At 37.0% G+C, this 23,345-nt stretch overlaps 1 protein-coding gene across 1 annotated transcript; it reads right to left on the bottom strand.

The window, feature by feature from the left end:
* Window positions 1–5,074: 5,074 nt before the first annotated feature.
* On the bottom strand, window positions 5,075–6,971 carry LOC145806869 (uncharacterized). Its single transcript, XM_082904702.1, has 4 exons — window positions 6,608–6,971; window positions 6,323–6,428; window positions 5,727–6,253; window positions 5,075–5,451 (listed from the first exon to the last, which is right to left on the bottom strand). Exons 1-4 carry the CDS (start codon window positions 6,969–6,971, stop codon window positions 5,075–5,077), a joined length of 1,374 nt encoding a protein of 457 aa, XP_082760828.1.
* Between the last annotated feature and the right edge of the window lie 16,374 nt (window positions 6,972–23,345).

Raw genomic sequence — 23,345 nt, 5'->3', positions numbered from 1 at the left:
AGGCAATGTAACATGAGCATGGCAAATGCAATGCAACCTAGTCAAGCATGTGACAAAATGCAAACTAGCAAGCATGCAAAATGCAACCTAAACGTACAAACATGCAATGTAATAGGTATGCGACAACAATACCAAAAACAAGGATGTGACAACATGCAATGCGATAAGCATGCAACGACACACAAACTGCATGATCCATGGACTTACGCTAAAAATGGATAGGCCTCAGCCACACCAAAACAGTGGCCAAAATGATGAAGTGATAGATTGAAACGCACAATGAGCATATACATGCAATGGTCCAAGAGTTAAGGCATAAGGTCACAACACCCAAACATGAGTGAGGGGTGACAGTCATGGTAGTATGGTGACACCATAAGCTTTGAAATTATGTTAAGAGTGATGCCAAATCAAACACATAACACAAGCAAGGCATGCTAACGGACTTCAAGTTCAAAGCTAGCCAAGGTACTTAAACCATGGCCATATCAACCAAGCCCAAAAGGACCAAGGTGACCCAAAACAGTCCCAAGGTAGTCCAAAACAAGGCTAGAACATGTATGGGATGAGGCCAAAACATGCTAGAAAGGTGAGCACAAAACAAGACGCATATAAGGCCAAAAAGGGCAATTGCACTACACCTATTACAACCAAACATGGCATGACTTAGGCCAATAAAATCAGAGTTATGGCATGTTAGAATAAGCCCAAAAACCCACTTAGATGGCATCCCAAAGGCCTAAGTATGATGGCATGCACAATGACCTATTCTTAAGGCATGAAACACAAACTATCCAAAGCATAGAATATGTGATAAATGCAAGTGTGTGACCATGAAACATGGACTAAAATTACATTTCACATGATGCCAAATCATGAAAATACTTCAAGTAACACATGCTAATGAACTCAAGGCATAAAGCTTACAAGCTAGAATGGACCAAGGCTATGCAAAACAATGCATGCATGACCAAGACAACACCAAACAGAGTTTAATCATGGTAAAACATGAGGGAAAGCTCCTTGGAGTGGGGCCAAAACATGCAAGAATAGTTGTCCAAACACAAGATGCATGTTATGTAAACATGCAAGATTACTCTACAAGTATGTGAAGCGTGCAAGATGTCGTCAAACCAACATGGAATAGAGTTAAGGCAGGTCCTAAAAACCACTAAAAAGTGCTGAAATAAAACCAAGGCATGCTAAGTAAACATGCTACTCTTATAAGCCAACAACACAAGCATATGAGACATAAGGAGAGAGGGGTGTCCCCCTCCTATACAAGACTCCAAAACCACTTGGATTTCAGTGGTGGGAAGGTCAAAATAAGATGATCCCAAAGCTTAAAAGTAAAGGCACAAAACAAGGCCAAACAAGGCCTAAGAGGGGGTAGACAACCCCCAACCAAAAAGTGACCTTAAGCAACCATAACAAGCATACAAAATCAGAACTTTTTGTAGTTTAGAGTCAAGCTTGAAACAATATAGAAGTATGTGTAAAAGCTTAAGCAAGAATGGGGTATCTAAAGTTTAGAATCTCACATTTGAAGAACAACTTCAAGAACACAAGACCAACAACTCTCTCTGATCAAAACTAGCTCAAGAACCTTAAAACCAACCTCCTAGTACCTCATCACACAAGGATGGTGTAACTCTAGGTGTTCTAGTGCAAAAGTATGGACAAAATGCACTTTAGAACACAAATGCACACACAAATGTAGAGCGAGGGAGATATAGAGATAGATAGATATATAACTTCTCCTCAGATTTTTTTTTCTAACCCTTGAGAAGGGAGGAGGAGCTCCCTTCTTATAGGAATCCAATTCCAAGGCTTCTTGAAGAAGCTAACACAAGGTGTAAATCCCTTCATACACGTGTATAGAGGGAATAAAATGTGCATGCCAGTTGTGACAGCTGGCATAAAATATCTGCCAAAAGCAGATGGAAAGGGGTCGCCAAAAAATATGGCCGATTGACCAACAAAGGTGGCCGATCGACCAAAAACAGTGTCGATCAGCCAGCACCTTTGGCCGATGGCTTCATGCCTTGGCCGATGGGTTGAGGAAATGGCCAACAAGCCACCCTCTTCCCTTAAAAGCAAAAACACAAGTGCTTGGTCCACAACCACGCACAAAACAGTCAAGTTGAGAGATCTTGAGGCAAGGTGCGTGGCCGAGACCTCCGGGAACTCAAAACGAACACAAGCATAGATGATCATCGAGTGTTCAAATGATAACGTCCAAGTCTTGAGGACGGTCAAAAATGGGGTGTCTACATGGCCAGCAGTGCAATTTTGCAGAAATAGAGGTAGTGGCTGTAGATGAAACAGAGGCGGCCGAGCAGACAGAGTAGCTTTCGAGCGATGCACGTGCAACCTCCATCCATCTTTCTTGGTGTCCATTTCAAATGTGTTGTTATTTAATCGTTTCACTAGCATAATGAATCAAGTTGTAATATTTAATTAGTCTAATTACTTGTAGCTAATTAGTTGATGTTGTAATATTTAATTAGCTTAGCCTAGTTAATTTCTTTTAATTAGCTTTGATAGTTAGTTAATTACTCATTTCAAGTGTTGTAATAATTAGCTTAATTAGCTTAGCATAGCTTAATTAGTTAGTTAGCTTTATTCATTCAGACCCTTCTTCGCGAGGGCGTAATGTTGTAATAAGTGTGCGTACGTGTTTGTATGTCTTCCAACCCCGCGTCTTTCTCTTTTTTATTTATCCGCTTTTGATGGTTAGATTAGAGGCATATTTAAATTAGCATACCTTATGCTTTCATCCATTCATTCGTATTGCATGCACTGAGGCTCAGTGCATCATTCAAATTGTATTGTCATTTCAATACTTATTTGAATACGTGTTTAATTACATGTTATCAAATCAAATCATATGTCATATTAGTAGCCGAGCCTATTAATTGCATATTACATGTGTTGCATTAGACATTTAACATAGCTAGGAATTATGCATATTTTGCTAACTCATGTTTTCCTAACTTGGAGTACTAGGTGAGTTTTATGCTTTAGCATACTTGCATAAGTGTGAATGTTGCCATGATTAGCATGCTTGTCATGAGGCTATGTGCTTACTTGTAAAACTGCTTGAATGCCTGTGGACGAAGGCTTGTTATTTGAATTGGAACAATTCAACGAATGTGTGTTTTAAGCCCACTTTGTTGAGTGGCAAATCATGTTTTAAGCCCACTATGTTTAGTGGAAAATCCGTAAACTTTAAGCCCACTTGAGGTGGCAAATTCAAACTATTTTTCGCAAACAAACATGAGTTGAATTATTCCAAATTGAGCAAACTAGTCTATACTTGCTTGTGCGCATCACATAGTAAAGCTAGTTTAATAAACCGGAATAAGAGCACATAATGTTTATAAAAAATTATATCATGATTAGTAGAGGCCGATCTTTGATCAAGCGAGTGGGGGTGCTTAATTCATGACCTTCCCTATTCGTACCTAAGTTCCCAAGCCAAGGTAATTTTGTTGATGATGGACATGTGGCCTTTGGCACGAGTCAGGGTTTCCTAAATTTTTCCAAAAATAAAATATTTAGGTGGCGACTCTATATTTCCCAAAGTGGTCCAATTTTGACATTATTTGATTTAAAATCGATTTTTCAAAATGATTTGCCGGATTTGGACTCTTTGGTGTTTATCAATTTCACATTGCACTTGTGAGATTAGATTTAGAACTGCGGGAGTCCGAACTGTGAGGCCTTCTTTTCAAACCTTTCCAAAAGGTGGGGCGCGGAAAAAGGCGAGTCCACAGGGCTTGTATTCCCGAACATTACATAGTTGTTCGGGAACACGTTATCGAACAAACAAGTAATGTCCGGGCCTGTATTCCTGAACATAAAAAAATTCAAACTTCTAGGAGCTTTAAGAATTTTGACGGTTGAAAGTGTTAAGAAGTCTTCATGTTCAGGCCTATATTACCGAACATTACATAGTTGTTCAAGAATACGTTACCGAACAAATAAGTAATATCCGGGCCTGTATTCCCGAACATAAAAAAATGCAAACTTCTGGGAGCTTTAAGAATTTTGACGGTTGCAAGTGTTAAGAAGTCTCCATGTTTGGGCCCGTACTCCCGAACATTACATAGTTGTTCAAGAACACGTTACCGAACAAATAAGTAATGTCCGAGCTTGTATTCCCGAACGTAAAAAAATGCAAACTTCTGGGAGCTTTAAGAATTTTGACGGTTGCAAGTGTTAGAAAGTCTCCATGTTCAGGCCTATACTCCCGAATATTATTTATTTGTTCAGGAATACGTTACTGAACAAATAAGTAATATTCGGGCATGTATTCCCGAACATGAACAAATGCAAACTTCTAGAAGCCTCAACAATTTTGATTGATGAAAGTGTTAAGAAGTCTCTATGTTCAGGCCTATTCTCTCGAACATTACTTATTTGTTCAAGAATGTGTTACTCAACAAATAAGTAATGTTCGAGCCTGTATTCCCGAACTTGCATAATGAAAAGTTCTGCAAGCCTTAACAATTTTAACCGTTGAAAGTGTTAACAAATTTCCATTTGGTCAAAGTTTAATATTTTTAATTAAGATTGGAATTCTTCAGATAATAAAATTGGACTTCGCGTTACCAACCAGTTTCATAAATAAACAAAATTGGAATTCTTCAAATAATAAAAAAACATGTTATAAACATGCACATCTACTTCGCTAGAACTTCATATGTCTACATCTAACTCTATTGTCTCAGTTGTCGCTACACTCGATCCTACGAGTGAAGTGAAATGTTGCACTCGGGCATTGTAAGTTGTCTTCCATCCTACAGCAACAGGTAAATGGTAACGTCGCCAATTCGTTGCCATAGGTGGCACCGGGTGACCACGCACCAAGAAGATCTACGAATATGAAATAATGGTAAATTGCAATTTACTTTTGTATTGCTAATAACGAAAACAAATTTGTTTCAATAATGGGCCTCATAATGAGCACCTGAACGAAATGGTTGTTGTTGACGAACCCGATACATATCTCCTTGCGAGATGCAATCGATATTGGGATCGTTCTAAGAGGGAGAAAAGTAAGGCATTGTTAAGAAGATAAATGAGATAACACAACATTGTAAAAAGATGATATTAGATGACCCATGTCAGGCATTGTCATCCAATGACTATATGCAACATTTGATTCAAAATACGCTAAAGTAGTAGTTAACTCATGAACTCTTTCTTGGCCCCCAAACAAACTCTTATAGTGATCTATATGGGCATGTAATTCTTGTAGTAAGTCTTTCCTCACTTGCAACCATCCATCTTCCCCAAATCCCATAAATCTAGCAATGGTTTGGAATCCACAATTACCATCAACATCAACATTTTTCACGAGTTGAATATATGGCCTCAAACTTGAAGGAAATTCACCTACAAAAGACAAATTGGTTTTTTTTTTGTTGATCGATGTGGGTATACCTACACACATACAATCCATTGCCAAAGTTAGTTAATACATGTTGTATAGGTGTAAACATAATTAATCAGTTTGCAAACTCACACCTTTGGTCGCTGCATTGATTTTAATTTCTTTGGGCACGTATTTTTCTTCAAACCTACACTTGGTGAATAGATGTCCTGTGCAGATGAAACAAACTCAAAGGCAAAGGGCTCACGATGAGTAGAAGTATCAATCTTCAAGGATGGTCAACCCCGTGGGTTAAGCTTCACTTCAAGTTCAATCAAGAATGTACTCTCAGGTGTATGTATCTCCCTCAACTTCTTTAGCATTTGAACCTGCATAGTTCGATCTACCTCTTCGTAACATCGAGCAAACATAAACAACTCTGATTTGCAATCCAAAAATGAATTTGATTTTTTAGGAGTATTAAGCATGTCCAGCTTGGACCAATGTGGATCTACAGAAGTTAGAGGAATTGGTCGATTTTCTCTCATATAATCTGCTATTTCATGCGCACACGGTAATCCATGTGTACGCCGAATAACACAACCACATGTAACAATGTCAATGCCAGCAAAAGATGCTCGCTTGGACTCTGCCAATATCATTTCTGATGCTGCAACAGACACGTTTCCACAAAGATCTTTAAATTGAGTAGGCTTGAAATTATGTTGCACAACTGTCTTGCTCTTCCCAAAAGATGATTTGATGTCAGTGTGTTGCAACTCAAGCAAATTGTGTATCCTTGACCAATTTGACTGAAAACTCCCTCGACTTGATCCAAGATATCTCTTGAGCTTTGCATGTGAACTCTCTACCCTATATATGTAAACCATTATAATGGTAAAACAGGAAAATATACATTTTTTTAAAAATAATTAAATTTACCTGTTTGTTGTTGAATTTCCCAAGTGCATACATGTATCTGTCCATGTAGCTACAAATCTCTCCTTATATGTATCCAACCAAAAAGATGTGACATATTGAAGTGCCTCTACATAAAAGGCAAACTCATTTTGTAGCAATACGAGTCGTTGCATGTACACTTCTTCAAAAGATGACATAACCAACATATTCCAACTTGTTATAACATATCCCATTTCTCCTTCCACTCAAACAATTTTTTGCATTTGGCCAACACATTTTTATTAATATGCCATCTACATAACAAACTTGTAGCTTGTGGAAATATCGTTGCAACAGCATTCATTAGACTCAATTCTCTGTCTGAAACAATAACATTGGGAAGACTTTTCTCATCCATCAAACTACGCAAAATACCAAGTGCCCATGTATAATTATCCTTCCTCTCATACTGGAGGTATGCAAAATCCACAGAGAAAGTCTTTTCAGTGGATGCTACTCCTACAATCTCTAAAAGTGGCAAACGATATCGATTGGTCTTATATGTACAATCCATTAGTAACACACGTAGGAATATACGTAGCAAATCCAAACTAACTGCATGTGCAAAGAACAAATCGGTAACAGTCTCAGTATCTTTACAGTTCCTATGCCATTCTATGTATTTGTTCATCGCTAACTGACCCAATAGTAGTTGCATTTCAGATCTCCCAGCCTTCTCAAAAACTTTATGCCGTTGACGTGCATTGTAGAAACATTTTCACTATTGCGTTGTTTAAGTGTGACTAATATCTCACTTGGTCATACCATACTCTTCGACATATTAACCAACAAAGAAGTTTCCTCATGTGATAACCTCCTAGCATAAGAATGACCTTCAAGACAAACCGCAGCAGGATGATTATGCACACCACATATCACGATCAATGTCCAATCATCGTTTGTATTTAATTTTTTAGCTTTTAACAGAAAAGGACAGTCACATTTTTTAGTACCGGTTAGGTCTAGTGTTTTTCCTAGTGTCCCTATAACACCCACTCCTCTCACAAGCAAGAGTTAGTCTTGGTTTTTTACGATAAGTACCACCCGCATCTGATTTCTTCACAACAATAACCAAACCGTTTCTCCTCCCAACATCACATGCCCACCGAATTAATTCATCTCGAGACTTGAATATCTAAAATTTTAAAAATAAAGTAATGATTTTGTTACCAATACACACATAAAGAAATAAATTAATGCACATTAACAATATATATTTGAAAAATATTTATATATAATTTTCAATACGTTCGTATATTACCTCGTGAGTCACAAATTCATTACTATAATCTATTATGAATTCTGAGCCAACTTTGCTGCTTCTATTTGACTCACCATCATCCTAAAATAAATAACAATACAAATTAAATTTCAAAATTTGATTGGTAAAACAGGTTCGAACCTATGAATAACGTTTGGTTACATGCTTCCGAACAAATAATAAATGTTCGGTTACTAGTTTCCGAACAAATAAACAATGTTCAAGCTTGAGTTCTCGAATTTCAGTCAAATGTTCGGGAGTTCAATCCCGAAAAAATGACGAACAGATTTTATATTTTTTGTCATTTTTTTCAAGAAACTTACCCTTACAAGCCCAATCTCCTCTGAGCTAAGAACAACTTCAAAGTTATAAATCTCCTCTAAGCTTTTATTGTCGTACTCTTCTCGTTTTATGGAGTTGTAGTTGCTTGAAAAACTTCCACTTATTGTTATTGCCGGAGGAGTGTAGGTAATCAAATGGTTACCAAAGGGTTTTTAAGATTTTCAGAGTGGGTAAGTTTTGAAGGTGAGATTTGGGAGAGATGAATGAGTGGTGATGAAGGTGGGTGTTTACATAAACCCTAATTCACGATATAGTAGGTGTATAGGTTTAATTGTAAGATGGGGTGTCTCAACATTAATAATGCCATTTTTAGTAATTTCATTTAAGGTTATTATTGTAACAAAAAAAAAAACAAAAAATTAGGGGTCCAACATAATTCTTAGGGTGCTAATAGCAACACTCTTTTTTTACTCTCTAATTTTTTTTGAAACTGAAAATTTATTATTAATATATATGAAAGCATTTTTAAATTAATTATATAGTCTTTTCAAATATATTTCCTTTTAGTGAAAATGAGATATAGATTTCAAATTGCATGATCAGTACGTTTTAATGATAAAAAAATTAATGATAAAATCACTTTTTAGAGGTAAAATATTTTAGTGTCATTGCTGTATTTTTAATGATGAAATTGGGCATTTAATGATAAATTTAATTTGTAGGTATATCAATAAAATTATAATTAAAAAAAATGATTAAAAAATATAAAAAATTTCAACATACAAAAAATAAAAATTTAAAAACTGTATTTAATAATCCAAAACTCAACAGAATCATCATTGAACCACAAATATTCTTGCCCCATATCTCCCCCCCCCCCCTCTCTCTCTCTCTCTCTCTCTCTATATATATATATATATATTGATAACCCACACATGCAAAATTGCAAGAGAGAAAAAGCAAGTTAGGAGACAGAAGAAAGAGAAGAAGGGAGATGGCATTTGGTAGCATTAGCATGACTAGGTCAATGAACCTAACCCTAGCAATGTTGTTGATGATAGTTGGGATGATGAATAGTGGTGGTGTGTGGGCTGAAGTGGGCTGCCTAGATGATGTTGAAGCCCTTGATCAATGCATGGAATACTTCAACAATAGAGACCCAGAAAGCCCACCATCACAAGCTTGTTGTGTTGCAGTAAGGGCCGCAGACATACCATGCGTGTCTCAATTTGCAACCCCAAAAGCCCTAGATGTTGTCAGTGTTGCAAAGGTTGCCTTTGTTGCTCGAGCTTGTGGTAGACCTCTTCCCCATGGATTCAAATGTGGAAGTAAGACCTACCTCTTTTTCTTTTTCTTTTTCGTTTTTATTGTTATTATTTTTTTTAGAAAATTATAATAAAAAAATTAAGAAAAAAAAAACTTAGTGTTTCACTTTTATAACGAAATAAACTCTAAATTTTTAATTTTGTTTGTTTCAATCATAAATTTTTTTATTTGTTTTCATTTGCCTATTTCAGTTAAGTAAACTTGATAATAATAATAATAATAATAAATATTTTAATTATTAAACTCAATGAAAATAGATATTTTAGATATTTTATACTTACATTGAGTTTAATGATTAAAATGTTTTTTTTTTTTTTGGTTGATTTTAGTTAACAACAATAGACAAATAGCTTAGATTGAAAATAAATCAAAGATTATGGTTTAAATTAACAAATTAAAAATTTATTTTGTTATAAAGTCCAACTTTAAATTTTTTTTTTTTTTTTAGTTGCCCCTTTTTTTAGGGGCCAAAGTTAGAATGTTAGCAAGTTACATGTAAATTAACATACATGTTAATGTCTTTTCTTAACTTTGAACTTGTGGTACCTAAGTGCCCTTCAAAAATAGAATGGTCATGTCACGATATGTTTTATATGAGTTCTAATATTTTTTTTTTTTTGAGCCAAAAAAAAGGAAGCAGGCCCCGGGATAACCGGTTGGCAGCCTGGCTTGACACAATTCATAGGAATGGACCTATCACCAAGGCACCAATGAAACTCAACTATACGCCACAGACCGCCGAGGGTTCGAACCGGAGTACAGAGGGGGGTCTCAAAGAGAGCACTTCCACCTCCCCTAGGATTCGACTCTGGGTCAAGCCTGTGGAGATGAGTTGCTTTCTCCATCAGGCCACCACCGCCGGTGGTATATGAGTTCTAATATTGTTACATATTTTTTTATTACCCATTTATAATGAGAGTGGACCCCCTCAATTATTAATATAAAATCCATTCCCATTATAAATAAGTAGTAAAAAAATATTGTAAAAATTGTGAGACTGTTATCTTACTCTATTTTTTTAAGAATATGAATGTAGTTATATTAAAATAAAATAAATTATATTATTAAAACAAACAACAAAATCATGAAGGGCAAAACATTCATGAGTGTGTGGTCTACTTCTATTATACAAAGATTGGTGGCTTATTGTGTAAATATCATTTGGATTATGGATCCTATAGAGTAAATTTTACTGCTCAATAATTTGGGATCTTTAATGTTATACATTCAATTTATTTAAAATTAAAAGCCATATTGACAGAAATTTTTTAAGAGTTGATTATATTAAGGCAATATTATTTTATCCTCTGATTTATCAACCCATTCATATTGATCTCCTTAATTATAAATATTATATAAATACACATTTCTGAAGGTGGTTTAGAGGGAATAAAAGTTATCAACAATGATTCATCCCCCATTTTCCCCCCACCCCCTTTGACCCCCTCTCTCTCTCATTGGTTACATTTTCTTTTTCTTTTTCTTTTTTTTCCTGCTCCTCCAATCACCACCCGCCACGTGGCAAAGGGGGGTGAAGGGGTGACCCCCAAAAGGGGGTCCCAAGCATTATTCTAAAAGTTATATATTTTCTAGTTGGAGTCAAAATGTATGAATTCATAAATGAGAGGAGTAAGTTGATATTTACAACTAGTTGAGAGGCCTTGGCGAAATTAGTAATTTTTTTTTTTTTTTGTTTAATGAATAGCCTCATTTTTTGGTTGATTTATTTGTGTAGTATTACTAATTTTATTCATCTGATTCATTAAAGATGGTTAATTGTGCATTGACATGTTTGGTTTCAGGTTTGACAATTCCATAAGCTTCAACGGTTTGACACTTCCATAAGCTTCGAACGGTGTTAACATTGGGAGGAGAGAGATAGAGAGAGGGGTGGCTCTGGTTTTGTAATGAATTGTTCGCAACGATGTATCTATGAGTTCCTGATTTATAAATAAAATTAAAAAATTTTATTGACGTTCATTCATAAAAACGTGTTAAGAAGATTTAAATATAACATATCTTTTCAAAACACACATTAATAAATTTCATTATGTAAACTTGCTGAGTTATTGATTATGACCATTCTTGTCGATATTGGTGTATCAATATAGTGTTTAGTTTATTGAAATGAAATGAAATTGAATAATTATTCCATCATTCATTTTTAGTTGACAAAAATAAAAAATATAAATAAAAAATACATTACAAATAGAATCATTATATACCATTAAAAAGAAATGATCATTCCATAAAGAAACTTAAAAAATGATCATTTTAACTCATTTCATCGAACCAAATAGAATAAAGGTTATACTTATAAATTAAGGGATTGCATCCACTCCTACAATTTCATATCTTGTTGTGGTGGGTAAAAATCAAACCACTTAGGCTACGGCGGTGACGTGGCAGAGATAGCTCAATTTCTAACCTGAAAAACATTTGGATAAAGGCAAATGGGGTGGTTGGAGCAGGTTGGGGACCCTTCGATGCCTAAGTCAATAACAGAGGTAGACAAAGGTGCAGGATTAACTTAGTGAGGCCCTAGTAGAAGTGTTTGCATACTTCCGTTGTGCTGATTGCTTCCCCTTTTATAGCTTACTCCTACTAACCGCTGTTGGCTGTTAAGCTTTCCCCCACTCCTCATATCAGCCATCTTCCTTAGGGATTATGCTCTATTAGGTGCGGATTTCTAGGAGTTGGTTAAGCCTAAAATAAAGGGACGTGGGTTGACTAGGTTTGCGCCCTTCTTAGACGCGCTTTCTTCCATCTCTCTCTTGTCCTAAAACTTCCCTGGCCTAGTCAGGTCCTAGGCTGCCAGGCTAGACTCAAACTTTCCTAGGCTGACTTTCCACCTTGCTAGTGATGTTGCCTTTCTACTACCAACCCAGGAATTCCAATCCTGCCTTATGTTGACTCATTTTTTGCCTTCCACAATTGCCTCCAACTTTGGCTTTTTTTTTTTTTTTTTCCTAGGCTTAAAAAGGAATCAGAATTTTAATTACAACTGCAAGAGTTTTTGCCTGTGATCATAGGGCTTTGTGCCTATCGTTTCAACTTTTAAACTGCGTAATGTCCCTTCGCCTGTGGCACCGCCTCTGTCTTAAGACACGTGGCCTCACGCCATAAGTCCTAAACCGCCACGTCTATCATACGAAGTGGCAGGCACATCTGTTTGAAATTATTCCTAGCGCTATAAATTTCCCACTAGAGTCCCTCACTCTTTCAATACTCACTGGTTCCTTCTAGAGAAAAGTAAGAGAGAAGATTTCTGCCACAGCACTTTTAGTCTGACGATCTTTTGTTCTGATCTTCCTTTCGTTGCTTGTAAGTCCCTATCTTTCTCTCACATTTCTTGATTTACGTTCCTTTTTTTGGTCTTATAGGCAAGTATCGCGTCCTTCTAGAATTTCCTTCCTCATTGGCTGCCTTTTGCAAGCGATTTGGTATTCTAGAGGATGTCTATGTTTTCTTGCGGAAGGATGCTGACAACCTCGAGGATGGCCCAGATTACACTTGCATGCCCCTTGTCACCATTACTGAGAGAGGATTAAGGTTTTCCCTAAACCCACGTTTAAGAGAGTGCATGTGCTCTTAGTCCCTTGCCCTCATTCAACTCTCTGCTAACATTTACAGAGTTATGAATGGGGTTTTTGAGTTGAATCGAGCCTAGGGCACCTATCTTGGTCAAATGAAGATTATGCCAATTTATGTTCTTGCAGCCCTTAATGTCAAGGCCCTTACTGAGGACCTTAAGTATTACTTAAGGCCAAAAAATGCCTCAAAAAGACTCATCACCTTTCTTCCCAAAACCAACAAGGACCTAGAGAAAGATATTGTGACGATTTCTAGGAACTGGAAATTTGAGAGCTCTCCCCATTCCTGGCCTGTACCTAGAGCCTTCGAAAGAGCAGGTCCTTTCTGTTCTATATTCCTTATTTTTTCTTTGAATTTGTATGGCTGACTTGTTCTTTAACTGTTCAATCTTTTTCTGCCAGATCCTAACACCAACATGGTGAAGCCCCTCTGTAAATACTTCATTCGTTAAGAGAAACTAGAGAAGATCTGGAACCTTCTTGAAGAAGAGAAGTCTGCTCCTAAACTTATGGGTTTCGAACCCTCTACCTCCTATCTAAAAGACGAAAAACAGTTGTCCCAAGCTTCCTCAAAACAACTGGAAAGCTCCACTAGTAGCCTTGCCAAAAGAATTTCTGATTTTGTCATCGACCTTACTAACCTATCCATGAATGTAGAAGGTGAGGACTTGGCTGCTGCCCTTACGCGACGTTCTTCAAGGATTGCAAAAACCACTAACCCATCCTCCATGAAGAATAAGAGAAAAATTGCAAAAAGGTGCTAAACTCCTGAATGTGAAATAGGAAGTAGGAGCCGCGCTTTCTACTGCCGCTACTACTACCGTTGGTATTAGTTCCGGTGCTAGTGAGTCCATTACCCCTGAATCTGTGAAATGGAAACTATTTATCCCTCGTGCAAGTGCCACTGTTGCTGACCCTAAAGATCCTGCTACGAAACACCCCAAGACACAAAGGGGTAGCAAGACTATGTTACAAGGTTCTTGAAGATCAGTTTAGGCCTCAGATTTTGCTCCCTAACTGCCATTATGTGTCCAAGGATGACAACTTAATGGAGGTTCCTAAACAGGACTTTCAACTTAGCAAAGGGTTTACCCTGCCCAGGGATATGGCCTCCTTCCAGCCTTCGGATGATGCTTCTCTGATCCGCACCGGTGTAGTCAATGCTTTGAGGGTAAGCTTTTTTGTGCTCAAGCTTTCTCTATTCCTTGCATTTTGGCTGAGTTTAATAATTTTTCTCTTTTGAAGGCCATCTAGGTTTGCATGAAAGTTTGGCTGGAATGGACTCTTACAAGGTTGAAACCTGCATCCAATCTGTCAAGGCCTCTAATGCTCTAAAAGCAGCCACCAATATGGAAAAGAGACTAAAGTTGATGTCTGACTAGAATTTGAAGCTTACCACTGAAAAAGATCTGACTGAAAATGCAACCCAACTAGCCAATATGCAACTGAAAGAGTCCCAAGAGAGCCTAGCCTCTGTTCTTGCTGCAAATGAGACGCTGAAAAAGGAAGAGAATGAGAAACTGGATAAATACTGCAAGGATATTAACGAGAAATATATGGAATGAATCTATAAGCTTTAGGATGATCTGTTTATTGATGGCTGGAAGGTCGCCTTAAGGCTGGAGTTACTCCTAATTTCTCCTAGTATTCTGACCCAATTCTTCCTTGGAAAAATGATTCACCACTAGCAGAGGAAGTTGATTAGGAGGGCTCTAGGGAAGACCTTGAGGAGGAAGTAGAGACTATTTTGGATGGAAGCGCCCAGAATGCGGCCGCTCCTACTGATAAGGTTGAATTTTATTCCCTTAAGCCTCAAGAAAAGACTTCTTTTAATGCTTCATCTGTTCTTCATGCTACAGAAATTCCCCCTGTTGAAGGTGGGGTATTGAAACTGTTTTTTTTTTTTTTTTTTTTGATATGTTGAAGTTGGTGCTACCCAGACCCCTGCTCTGATAAAGGATTAAGAAACTTGTCTTTTGTCCTTTTTTTTGTTTTTTTGACTATGGCTTAGAAACTCTTGTATGGTCCGGTCTTTTTGATGTAATTGCAACTTTTTGCAAATAGAAGGCTTTTGTTTTTGATTTTAAATCTAAGTGTTAAGTGTTTTTCTTAAAAAAAAAAAAATTGTGGGTTAAGATGGTGTGTAAGGCTCCCTGTTTGCCCCCCTAGCTTGAATGGTTTTGGCAACAAAGATAACAAAGCTACAGAAAATTGGTAGGGTGATAACTTTGAAGATATTTGACTAAGGTAAAGTTGTAATGACGTGAAAATTTTGGAAACACTTGACTAAGTAAAATTGTGAAAAATTTTGACTAAGTAAAATTTTCGACTACCCCCCATAAATGAGAGGGTCTGCTTTCTTGGATGTAGGAAAACTTTTGATAAAATTCCCTTTAAGTCCAATGAATCACAATCCAGAATAGGATTTGCCTATCTTTTTGGTTCAAAAACCGTGCTACATTCCTAAGTAGGGAAGTCACCTTTCTTGAGCTAAATTTTCTTTTTTTATTTTAGTCTCAAGGACCTCAATCCAGAGCAAGATTGTTCTACTTTTTTGACTCATAATCCTTTCTGCACTCTTGAATAGGCATGTTGCTTGGAGAATAACCCTCCGAAAGATTCTTGAGCAATTTGTTTTCGTGCAAGAACACTGATGCGATCCAGGACAGGATTGCATCTTGTACTGGATTGCCATCTGTTCTTGTACTCAATGTAACGCCCCCAAAATAATTACAATAAACCAACTCCAAACACTAGTACAATGTGATATAAATAAAATAAGAAGCTTTCATTAATCAGAGTTACTATACAAAAGGTAACATATGCGATATACATTCATAAATCGTCCATCATGAATCTACAACATGTATTACAAGAGGTAATAAGAAATGAAAGCTAAACAGATATTCACATGCCCTAGTGGCTTACATCTTTCCAAGACCGTGCTTGGTTGCAACAAATTAGTCATAAGCTCAATACAAATAAAGCCCTAGGCTTGTTAAAAGTAAATACAAAATAAGTAGGAATTGAGCCTTTAACTCCACAGTCCTCCCAATCTAAGTCCTTGGCAGAAGCATATCACCAGTACCTGAAAATGTTTTTCCCAAGTAGGGTGAGCCAAAACCCAATAGAGACAATCTAGCACAATATATGAATCTTAAAAAAGATAAAAGTATGATATACATATACAATGCCCATAATAAAATCATTTGTATTGTCACAAGATCATCATATACCAAGTTTCGTATCTCAAGCCATTTTATCTTAATTCATTTCATGACAAAGCATTTCACCTCAATCCATGAGTTAAGTCCATTGTTATCCAGACAACCCAACTGAGGCTACAACTTAGTGGTTCTCTAACCAATAATATCATTACACAAACACTTTAGATTTTCCATTTTACGAAAATTTCATTTGTGGAAATCTGCACACATGTATACATGCGCGGTTTTCAAGAACTTTCATCCTGGACACACAGCCCAACTTAATTCAATGGAGTCCATCCCCTTTCTTCTCCCAAACATGGAGTACATCTCCTTTTTCCTCCCAAACATCATACATATACAATGTATTAAAAACACAGTCATATTCAATGACAACCGATAAAAGATTAGTTTCAATTCACCTAATCCTCATGCAATTTCTACAACAATCATAACTATCCTCTACCGATAGCCCAAAACAAATAAACTATCCAAATTTCCTTAGGTGAGAGATAACAAGCATCCAACTCCACCATTTATATAAAGATCTATCCAATTTCATATTTCTAATACTAATTACAATTATTTCTACAAAATAATTAATTGAGACATTTGAGGGCAAAACTCTCATTTCCTTCTAAATCCAATTCCTGTGTCAAAATCAACAAACTTAACACAACACATCCTCATATCTACAGCCAAAACATTTTTAATACCTTCATTTGAAAACCCCTCTTTTAATTTCAAATCGAAACCCTAGGTTTGTTTAAAATCCTCCACATTCCAACATTATTTACACAATTAACGAATAATTAAGTTAAAATTCATAGAAGAGTGTATAAAGTCCCTACCTCAAAGTTAGAAGATGAGCAAAGCAAGGAGAAAACTTCAAAGATGTCGAAACTGACTTTTGTTCAGATCAAAATGGAGCTCTTGAGATGCTCTACTTTTTTCCCAAAGACATTAGGGTAAAGAAACTAACGGATCTAGGTGAAAATGTAGAGAGAATGTGAGTTTTAGAGAGAGAGAGAGAGAGAGAGAGAGAGGCTCTAGATCTAGGGTTTTGGAAGGAAAAGAGATGAAAAAGTGATGTAGAATGAGGCTTCTATGAACTGATATACGCACAGTCTGCTCGAGCACATGAAATGACACTCGAGCGCCATACACATTAAGTTGTTTCGCTCGAGTGCAAGAAGTGACGCTCAAGCGCAGAATGCACACTTCTAGTAGTTTTGTAGACAACAGACCAACGCTTGAGCCTAAGAAGGGCTGCTCAAGCTAAGCCCGCTTGAGCCTAAGAAAACATGGCTTGAGCATAGAATACACTCTTCCAGTAGTTTTACAGACCTATAAAAGCACTGAGAGTTCACAAAGCCCGTTCGAGCGCAAGAAGTGCCGCTCAAGCGGAGGAGCAAAATTCTAGGCAACAAGAGTTTGGAAACTAAGCAACCAACCTATCCCAAATGCAACCACAACAATCTAATAGACAAATTTAAGGAGATATAAGGGAAGTAAGATATGAACAACAATATGAAACCATGAAACCCGAGTCCGGGATACAACAAGAGTCGAGTCAAAATTGGAATCACTATACTCAAACAATTGTTATAAATTGTACTTAAGCAAAGACCCATTTGAAATCAGAATAAAAATCTCATAAAAATTGAGTATTTACAAGCTGTTTCTGAAATAAATACTTAATGAAAATAAATCCTAAGGTTTGTAGTGTTCCAAGGACAAGGTACAACCTTGCCATCCATATCTTCCAAATAATAAGCCCCAGTTCCATCTACTGAAGCGACCTTATATGGGCCCTCCTAGTTAGGACCCAACTTTCCATCAATTGGATTCTTTTAACTACCCAAAACTCTTTGCAGCACCAGATTTCCTGGTTGGAAATCCTTGAGGTGGACTTTCTTGTTGTACCCTTTTAAGAGTTGCTTTTGGTAATTCACCAACTTGACAAAAGTTGTTGCTCTCATTTCTTCGATTAAATTCAGATTGTGTGCCAATGCTTGTTCATTGTGCAACTCTTCGTAAATTTCTAATATCATTGTGGGCAATCCGAGTTCCAATGGGATAACAGCTTCAGTTCCAAAGGCCAGGGTGTAGGGTGTCTCACCCGTTTCCTTCTGAGGTGTTGTACGATAAGCCTAGAGAACGTTAAGTAGTTCATCAACCTACTTTCCTTTCATCTATTTTAAATGCTTCTTCTCTCCATCCAGCACAGTCTTGTTGGAAGCTTCTGACTGACCATTGCTTTGAGGATAATAGAGAGTTGAGAAGAAGTTTTTTATTCCTAGTTCCGAGTAGTAATCTTTGAAGAGGACACAATTGAATTGCATGCCATTATCAGAAATGAATGCATATGAGATACCAAACCTGGTTATGATGTTGTGCCAAGCGAAGTTCTTAATATCCTTATCTTTGATTATGATCAGTTGCTTAGCTTCCACCCATTTAGTGAAATAGTTTGTTGCTACCAACAGAAATTTTTTACCTCCTCTGCCTTTTGAAAGTGGGCCGATCAAATCCATGCCCCACTGGGCAAAGGGCCAAGGGCTGGTTAGTATGTGAAGATCTACTGCTAGCTGGTGAATTAGAGGAGAAAAACGCTGGCACTTGGCGCATTTTTTGACGTACGCTTGGCTATCCTTGTGCCTAAACGGCCACCAATAGCCTTGAGTGATTGCAAATTCTACTAAAGACTGCCCCCAATATGCATTCCACACATTCCTTCATGCAGTTCATATAGGATGTTATCAACAAGGGCTGGGTGGACGTAGAATAGGTATGGACCTGTGAAGGATTTTGTTAATCATATGGTTTAATTTTTATGATGTCTAAAATATTATTTGAAAAATTGTGATTTTTTAAATATACATATTTTATATTATTTGATGTAAAATATTATCTGTTTAAAATATATGTTGTAGGATATATTTGTTATAAATATTATTTAAAGATTAAATATTTGAAAATTTTACTATTTACTTTTTGAAAAATTCAGCTAATCACTATTCATCTTTTGACAAATTTAATATTGATTGGTTGTATTCTTTTGACAAATGTGATATTGGTAAATTGTTTTCTTTTGAAAAAATATGATATACTCACATGGGATGGTTGGTTATTTTTTATTAAAGTGCATCTAAAATCTCTACAACAACGAATTTTTTTTTAAAAGGGGTATTTATTTTCATATCTGATATAAATATTATTTAAAGAGATTTACTATATTTTAATAGAAAAATCACTGTGCATTCAAATAGTTTAATAGAGAAGTCATTGTTAATTCAAATATTTCAATAGAGAAGTCACTGTGCATTCAAATATTTTATTGGAAAAGTTACTATACAATCATTGTGCACACTTTGATTTTATGATAAATTTTTGAAGAATCAACCATTACTATTCATCGAACACGACTTTGACCTATAATTTCAAACGCTTTGCCGCAAATGTTAAGAAAGGAAATGCCATGTGATGGAGGAGTGTTGGCGTAAAATCCTCTCCATGTGATTCGTCAGAGGAGCGTCCTTCTCCCAGCGGGAAGATTTTTGTGTATAAATAGAAGTGTTTTGTGTGAAGAAAAATTAAGAACTTGAAGAAAAAAAAATCTGTGTGCTCCAAAATTTTGATTGTATTTTTTTTCACTTTACTTTTTCACTTTCAAATTTAAGTGTTGTTTTTGTTCTTACACTTTCATATTTACTCCTTGTGAGAGAATTATTATAAAAGAGGGTTGAAATACCTCTTATCCTTATTGATTATTTTGTGAGAGAAATTTTGTGAGGGTGAGGCATTTATTGTTGAGTGAGGCTCAACAAATAAGAGTAAGACCTATGTAAAATTCACAAGCTTGGTGAAACTATTATATTGATTAACTTTGATAGTGAAGAAATTCTCGAGGAGGTTCCTTGGGGAGTAGACGTAGGCTTGGCGTGCTGAACTGCTATAAATCTCAGTGTTTGATTTTCTCTCCCTATTTCTCTTACTTTTACATTGATAATTATTGTTCTTTTTTTTTATTTGTTAAAATTTGAATATTGTGCTTATTATTTTTAATATTGTTAAATTATTTTTAATAACCCAATTCACACCCTCTCTTAGGTTGCCTACCTGGGATAACAGATTTTTTGTATAGGACTCCTTTTTTTGAGATCCAGAATTTGGGCACTCTTCTCTTGACTTTATCAGCTTCTTTTCTATCTTTTAGGAGTACTCCCTCCTTGATGTACTTAATGATTGGATCCATCCATTTTACGCCATGACTAGTGCATAAGATTGGTTGTATGTTTTGCTCTACTTCTGGCGAGATACTAGACTGAGGCAAGAACTCAATTGCAATGGTTCTAGTTTCTGTCTCTTCTACTACTGAAGCCAAGATAGCCAAGGCATCTTCGTCGGCATGTGTTCCCTGCCTATCTGGACAATTCTAAATTTTCAAAAGGATTTTACCATGTCCTGGACGTTGTTTAAATAGGCTTGCATCCTTTTGTCTCTGGCGACATACTCTCCAGTGAGTTGGTTAACCACTAATTGAGAATCACAGTGTACTGTGAGGTCTTAAATGTTGAGAAGATTTGTAATTCGTAATCCTGCAAGCAGTGCCTTATATTCTACTTCGTTATTCGAAGCTTTGAACCCTAGACGAATTGCTTGTTCGTGGAGAATGCCCCCAGGGAAGAGCAAGGCCACACTAGCTTCGACTCCTTTAAAGTTTGATACACCATCCACAAAGAGTTTTCAATTGTCCATGTCGCTGACATATAGCTTCCATGTTGAATCATTACCCTATCTTGACTGAGCTTATTGCCGAGTTTCTGTAGTACTAGACTATTGTGATAATACCAATTCCAGCTTTTGTTTCTCCTTGATCGCTCCATGTTGCTTCCTAGTTTTGGGACTGGTGACATATCAGCTGTAGAACTCTGTTGAGATTGTTTGGTTGAGAATTCTACGACGAAGTTAGCCAGAACTTGGGCTTTGATGGCAATTCTGGGCTGAAAACTGATGTCAAATTCCCCTAACTCCATGGACACTTAGCGATGTGCAGAAAAATTAGCTTTGTGAAAAAGGCTTCGCAAATGATGTTGGGTTATCACTGTGATGAGGTGACCTTGGAAGTAGTGTACAAGCTTCCTAGCTGCAGTCATTAAGGCCATGGCTAATTTTTCCAAGGGCAAATACCCGGTTTCTACACTGTTTAGAGTTTTGCTGATGTCGTAGACCAGCAACTGGGTGCTTTCCACATTTCTAACTAAGACTGAGCTCACTGTGTGCCCTGACACTGCTAAATATGAGTACATCCTTTCACTCCATTAAGGAGTCGAGAGCAGAGAAGGTGAAATGAGGTATTGTTTTAATTCCTCTAGTACTTGATCACACTGTTTATTCCAGTCCACTCCTCCTCTCTTCTTGAGGAACTGAGATAAGGGTTTGCATTTGTCTGAGGAGTGACTTATGAAGGCGTTTAGTCTTGCTACCATTCTTGTCAACTTCTGCACATCTTTGAGCTTGCGAGGTGGCTGTAAGTTGAGGATGACTTTCACTTGCTGAGGGTCTACTTCGATCCCCCTTCTTGTCAGGAAATAGCCTAGAAATTTTCCTCACTCAACACCAAAAGCACATTTATCAACATTTAACTTCAATTTATAGGTTTTGTTGATATTAAACGTGGTCTCTAGGTCTTTTAAATGATCAGTTTCTAGCCTTCTTTTGACAACCATATCATCAATACAAATTTCCATGGTTTTTCCTATCTAGTTAGAAAACATGGTGGTAACTAGCCGTTGGCAATTGGCTCCAGCATTTTTTAGTCCAAAAGGCTTCACCCTATAGCAATACAGCTTTTATGGAGTTATAAAAACTAGTTTTTTCATGGTGTAGCTCATTCATTGTTATTTGGTGATAGCCCCTGTAGGCGTCCAGAAAACTCATTCTAGCGTGCCTAGAGGTGGTGTCCACCAGTTGGTCAATCCTTAGTAAGGGAAAACAGTCTTTAGCGCAGGCTTTATTAAGGCTTGTGAAGTTTACGCATACCCTTCATTTTTCTTTCTTTTTCTTATCAACGACGGTGTTAGACAACCAAGTGGGGTAGTGTACTTTTTTTATGGCCTTTGTGTCTAGGAGTCTTTCAACTTCCTCAACTACTGCATCAATGTGGTCTATATGAGACCAACTTTTTTGAATTACTGTTTTATATACAAGATCAACATTAAGATAAGAACTAATAATAGTGGGATCTGTTTCGAGTATCTCATAAGGTGTCCAAGCGAAGATCTCAATATTATCTATTAAAAACATAAAAAGGAGTTTTTTTTATCCTATTCAGATAGAGAAGATCTGAGTAGGAAGTACCTTTTTGGATCATCGGGTGATAGCTGGATTTTAGGGAGTTCTTCTATCATGCGCTCCTCTGGATCCTTTCTAATCTCCCCCCAGAACTTTTAAGTTTGGAATTTAGACTGACTAGACTTGTTTCTGACCCAGCTTAACTTCTTTCTTCCCCAAGGCGAGCATTAAACAACGTCATGAGGATACTTGGTCCCCTCGAATGGTTTCAATCCCTCCCTCATTATTAAAAAATTTCAGGGCTTGGTGAAGTGTGAATTGAACTGCTTTAAGCAAGTGTAGCCATGGTTTGCCCATAATAGCATTGTATGGTGAGGGCACATCCACGACTAAAAAACATACTTTAAGGCGTACAGATCTTGTTTTGACTGGTAGTGTCACCTCTTCGATCGGCCAATTGAGTTTGAGTTGAAGCCTAGTAGTAGCGAATCAACCTTTTTGAGATCCTGATCCTTGAGGCCCAAACTCTAGTATAGTTTATAGTACATAATTTTGACTGCGCCGTCTTCATCAACTAGTATTCTCTCTACCCCGAATCCATCCATGTCCAATTTAATAATCAAAGCATCTGAGTGGGGTTAGACCAACCCTTGCATGTCTTCTTTAGATAAGGAAATGACTGGGCCTTTGGGGCTAGCCTCAATCCTTGGCCTTTTGCTTCCCAAGGAAGACTTTGCTTTGTAAACCTCCCCGAGATACGCTGCTTTCTACATCTCTCTCATGGCCTGTGCTACTCTGTCTGGGTGTGCAACTTCATGGATCTCTTAGGTGCTCTGCTATAGCATCAGTCCCTTCATGCTGATTGTTTTGCCTATTCCATTGCTATTCTCTCATGAACTCGTTCAGATGCCCAACGGTTGTCATCTGATCAAGATATCGTTTGAATGAAAAGTAGTCTTCCGTCATGTGCCCTACATCATTGTGGTATGTGCACTTTGCCATTTGGTTTCATACCTTTGGATCCCCTTTCATTTTGGCTG

Source organism: Camellia sinensis, chromosome 14, assembly GCF_055761805.1.
Source record: "Camellia sinensis isolate YWXY chromosome 14, ASM5576180v1, whole genome shotgun sequence".
In the NCBI taxonomy this organism is placed as follows: Eukaryota; Viridiplantae; Streptophyta; class Magnoliopsida; order Ericales; family Theaceae; genus Camellia; species Camellia sinensis.
The sequence above is the reverse complement of the archived record's forward strand: the minus strand, read 5'-3'. Positions and strand labels throughout refer to the sequence as shown.

What these genes read in the sequence shown, in the direction of transcription:
- LOC145806869 (XM_082904702.1), bottom strand. Translation starts at nt 6,971, where the DNA reads ATGAACAAATACATAGAATGGCATAGGAACTGTAAAGATACTGAGACT. An exon ending in GATATTTCCACAAGCTACAA is followed by an intron (nt 6,429 to 6,607) that starts GTTTGTTATGTA and finishes CCTTTTATGTAG; the next exon opens with AGGCACTTCAATATGTCACA. An exon ending in GGAAATTCAACAACAAACAG is followed by an intron (nt 6,254 to 6,322) that starts GTAAATTTAATT and finishes TTACATATATAG; the next exon opens with GGTAGAGAGTTCACATGCAA.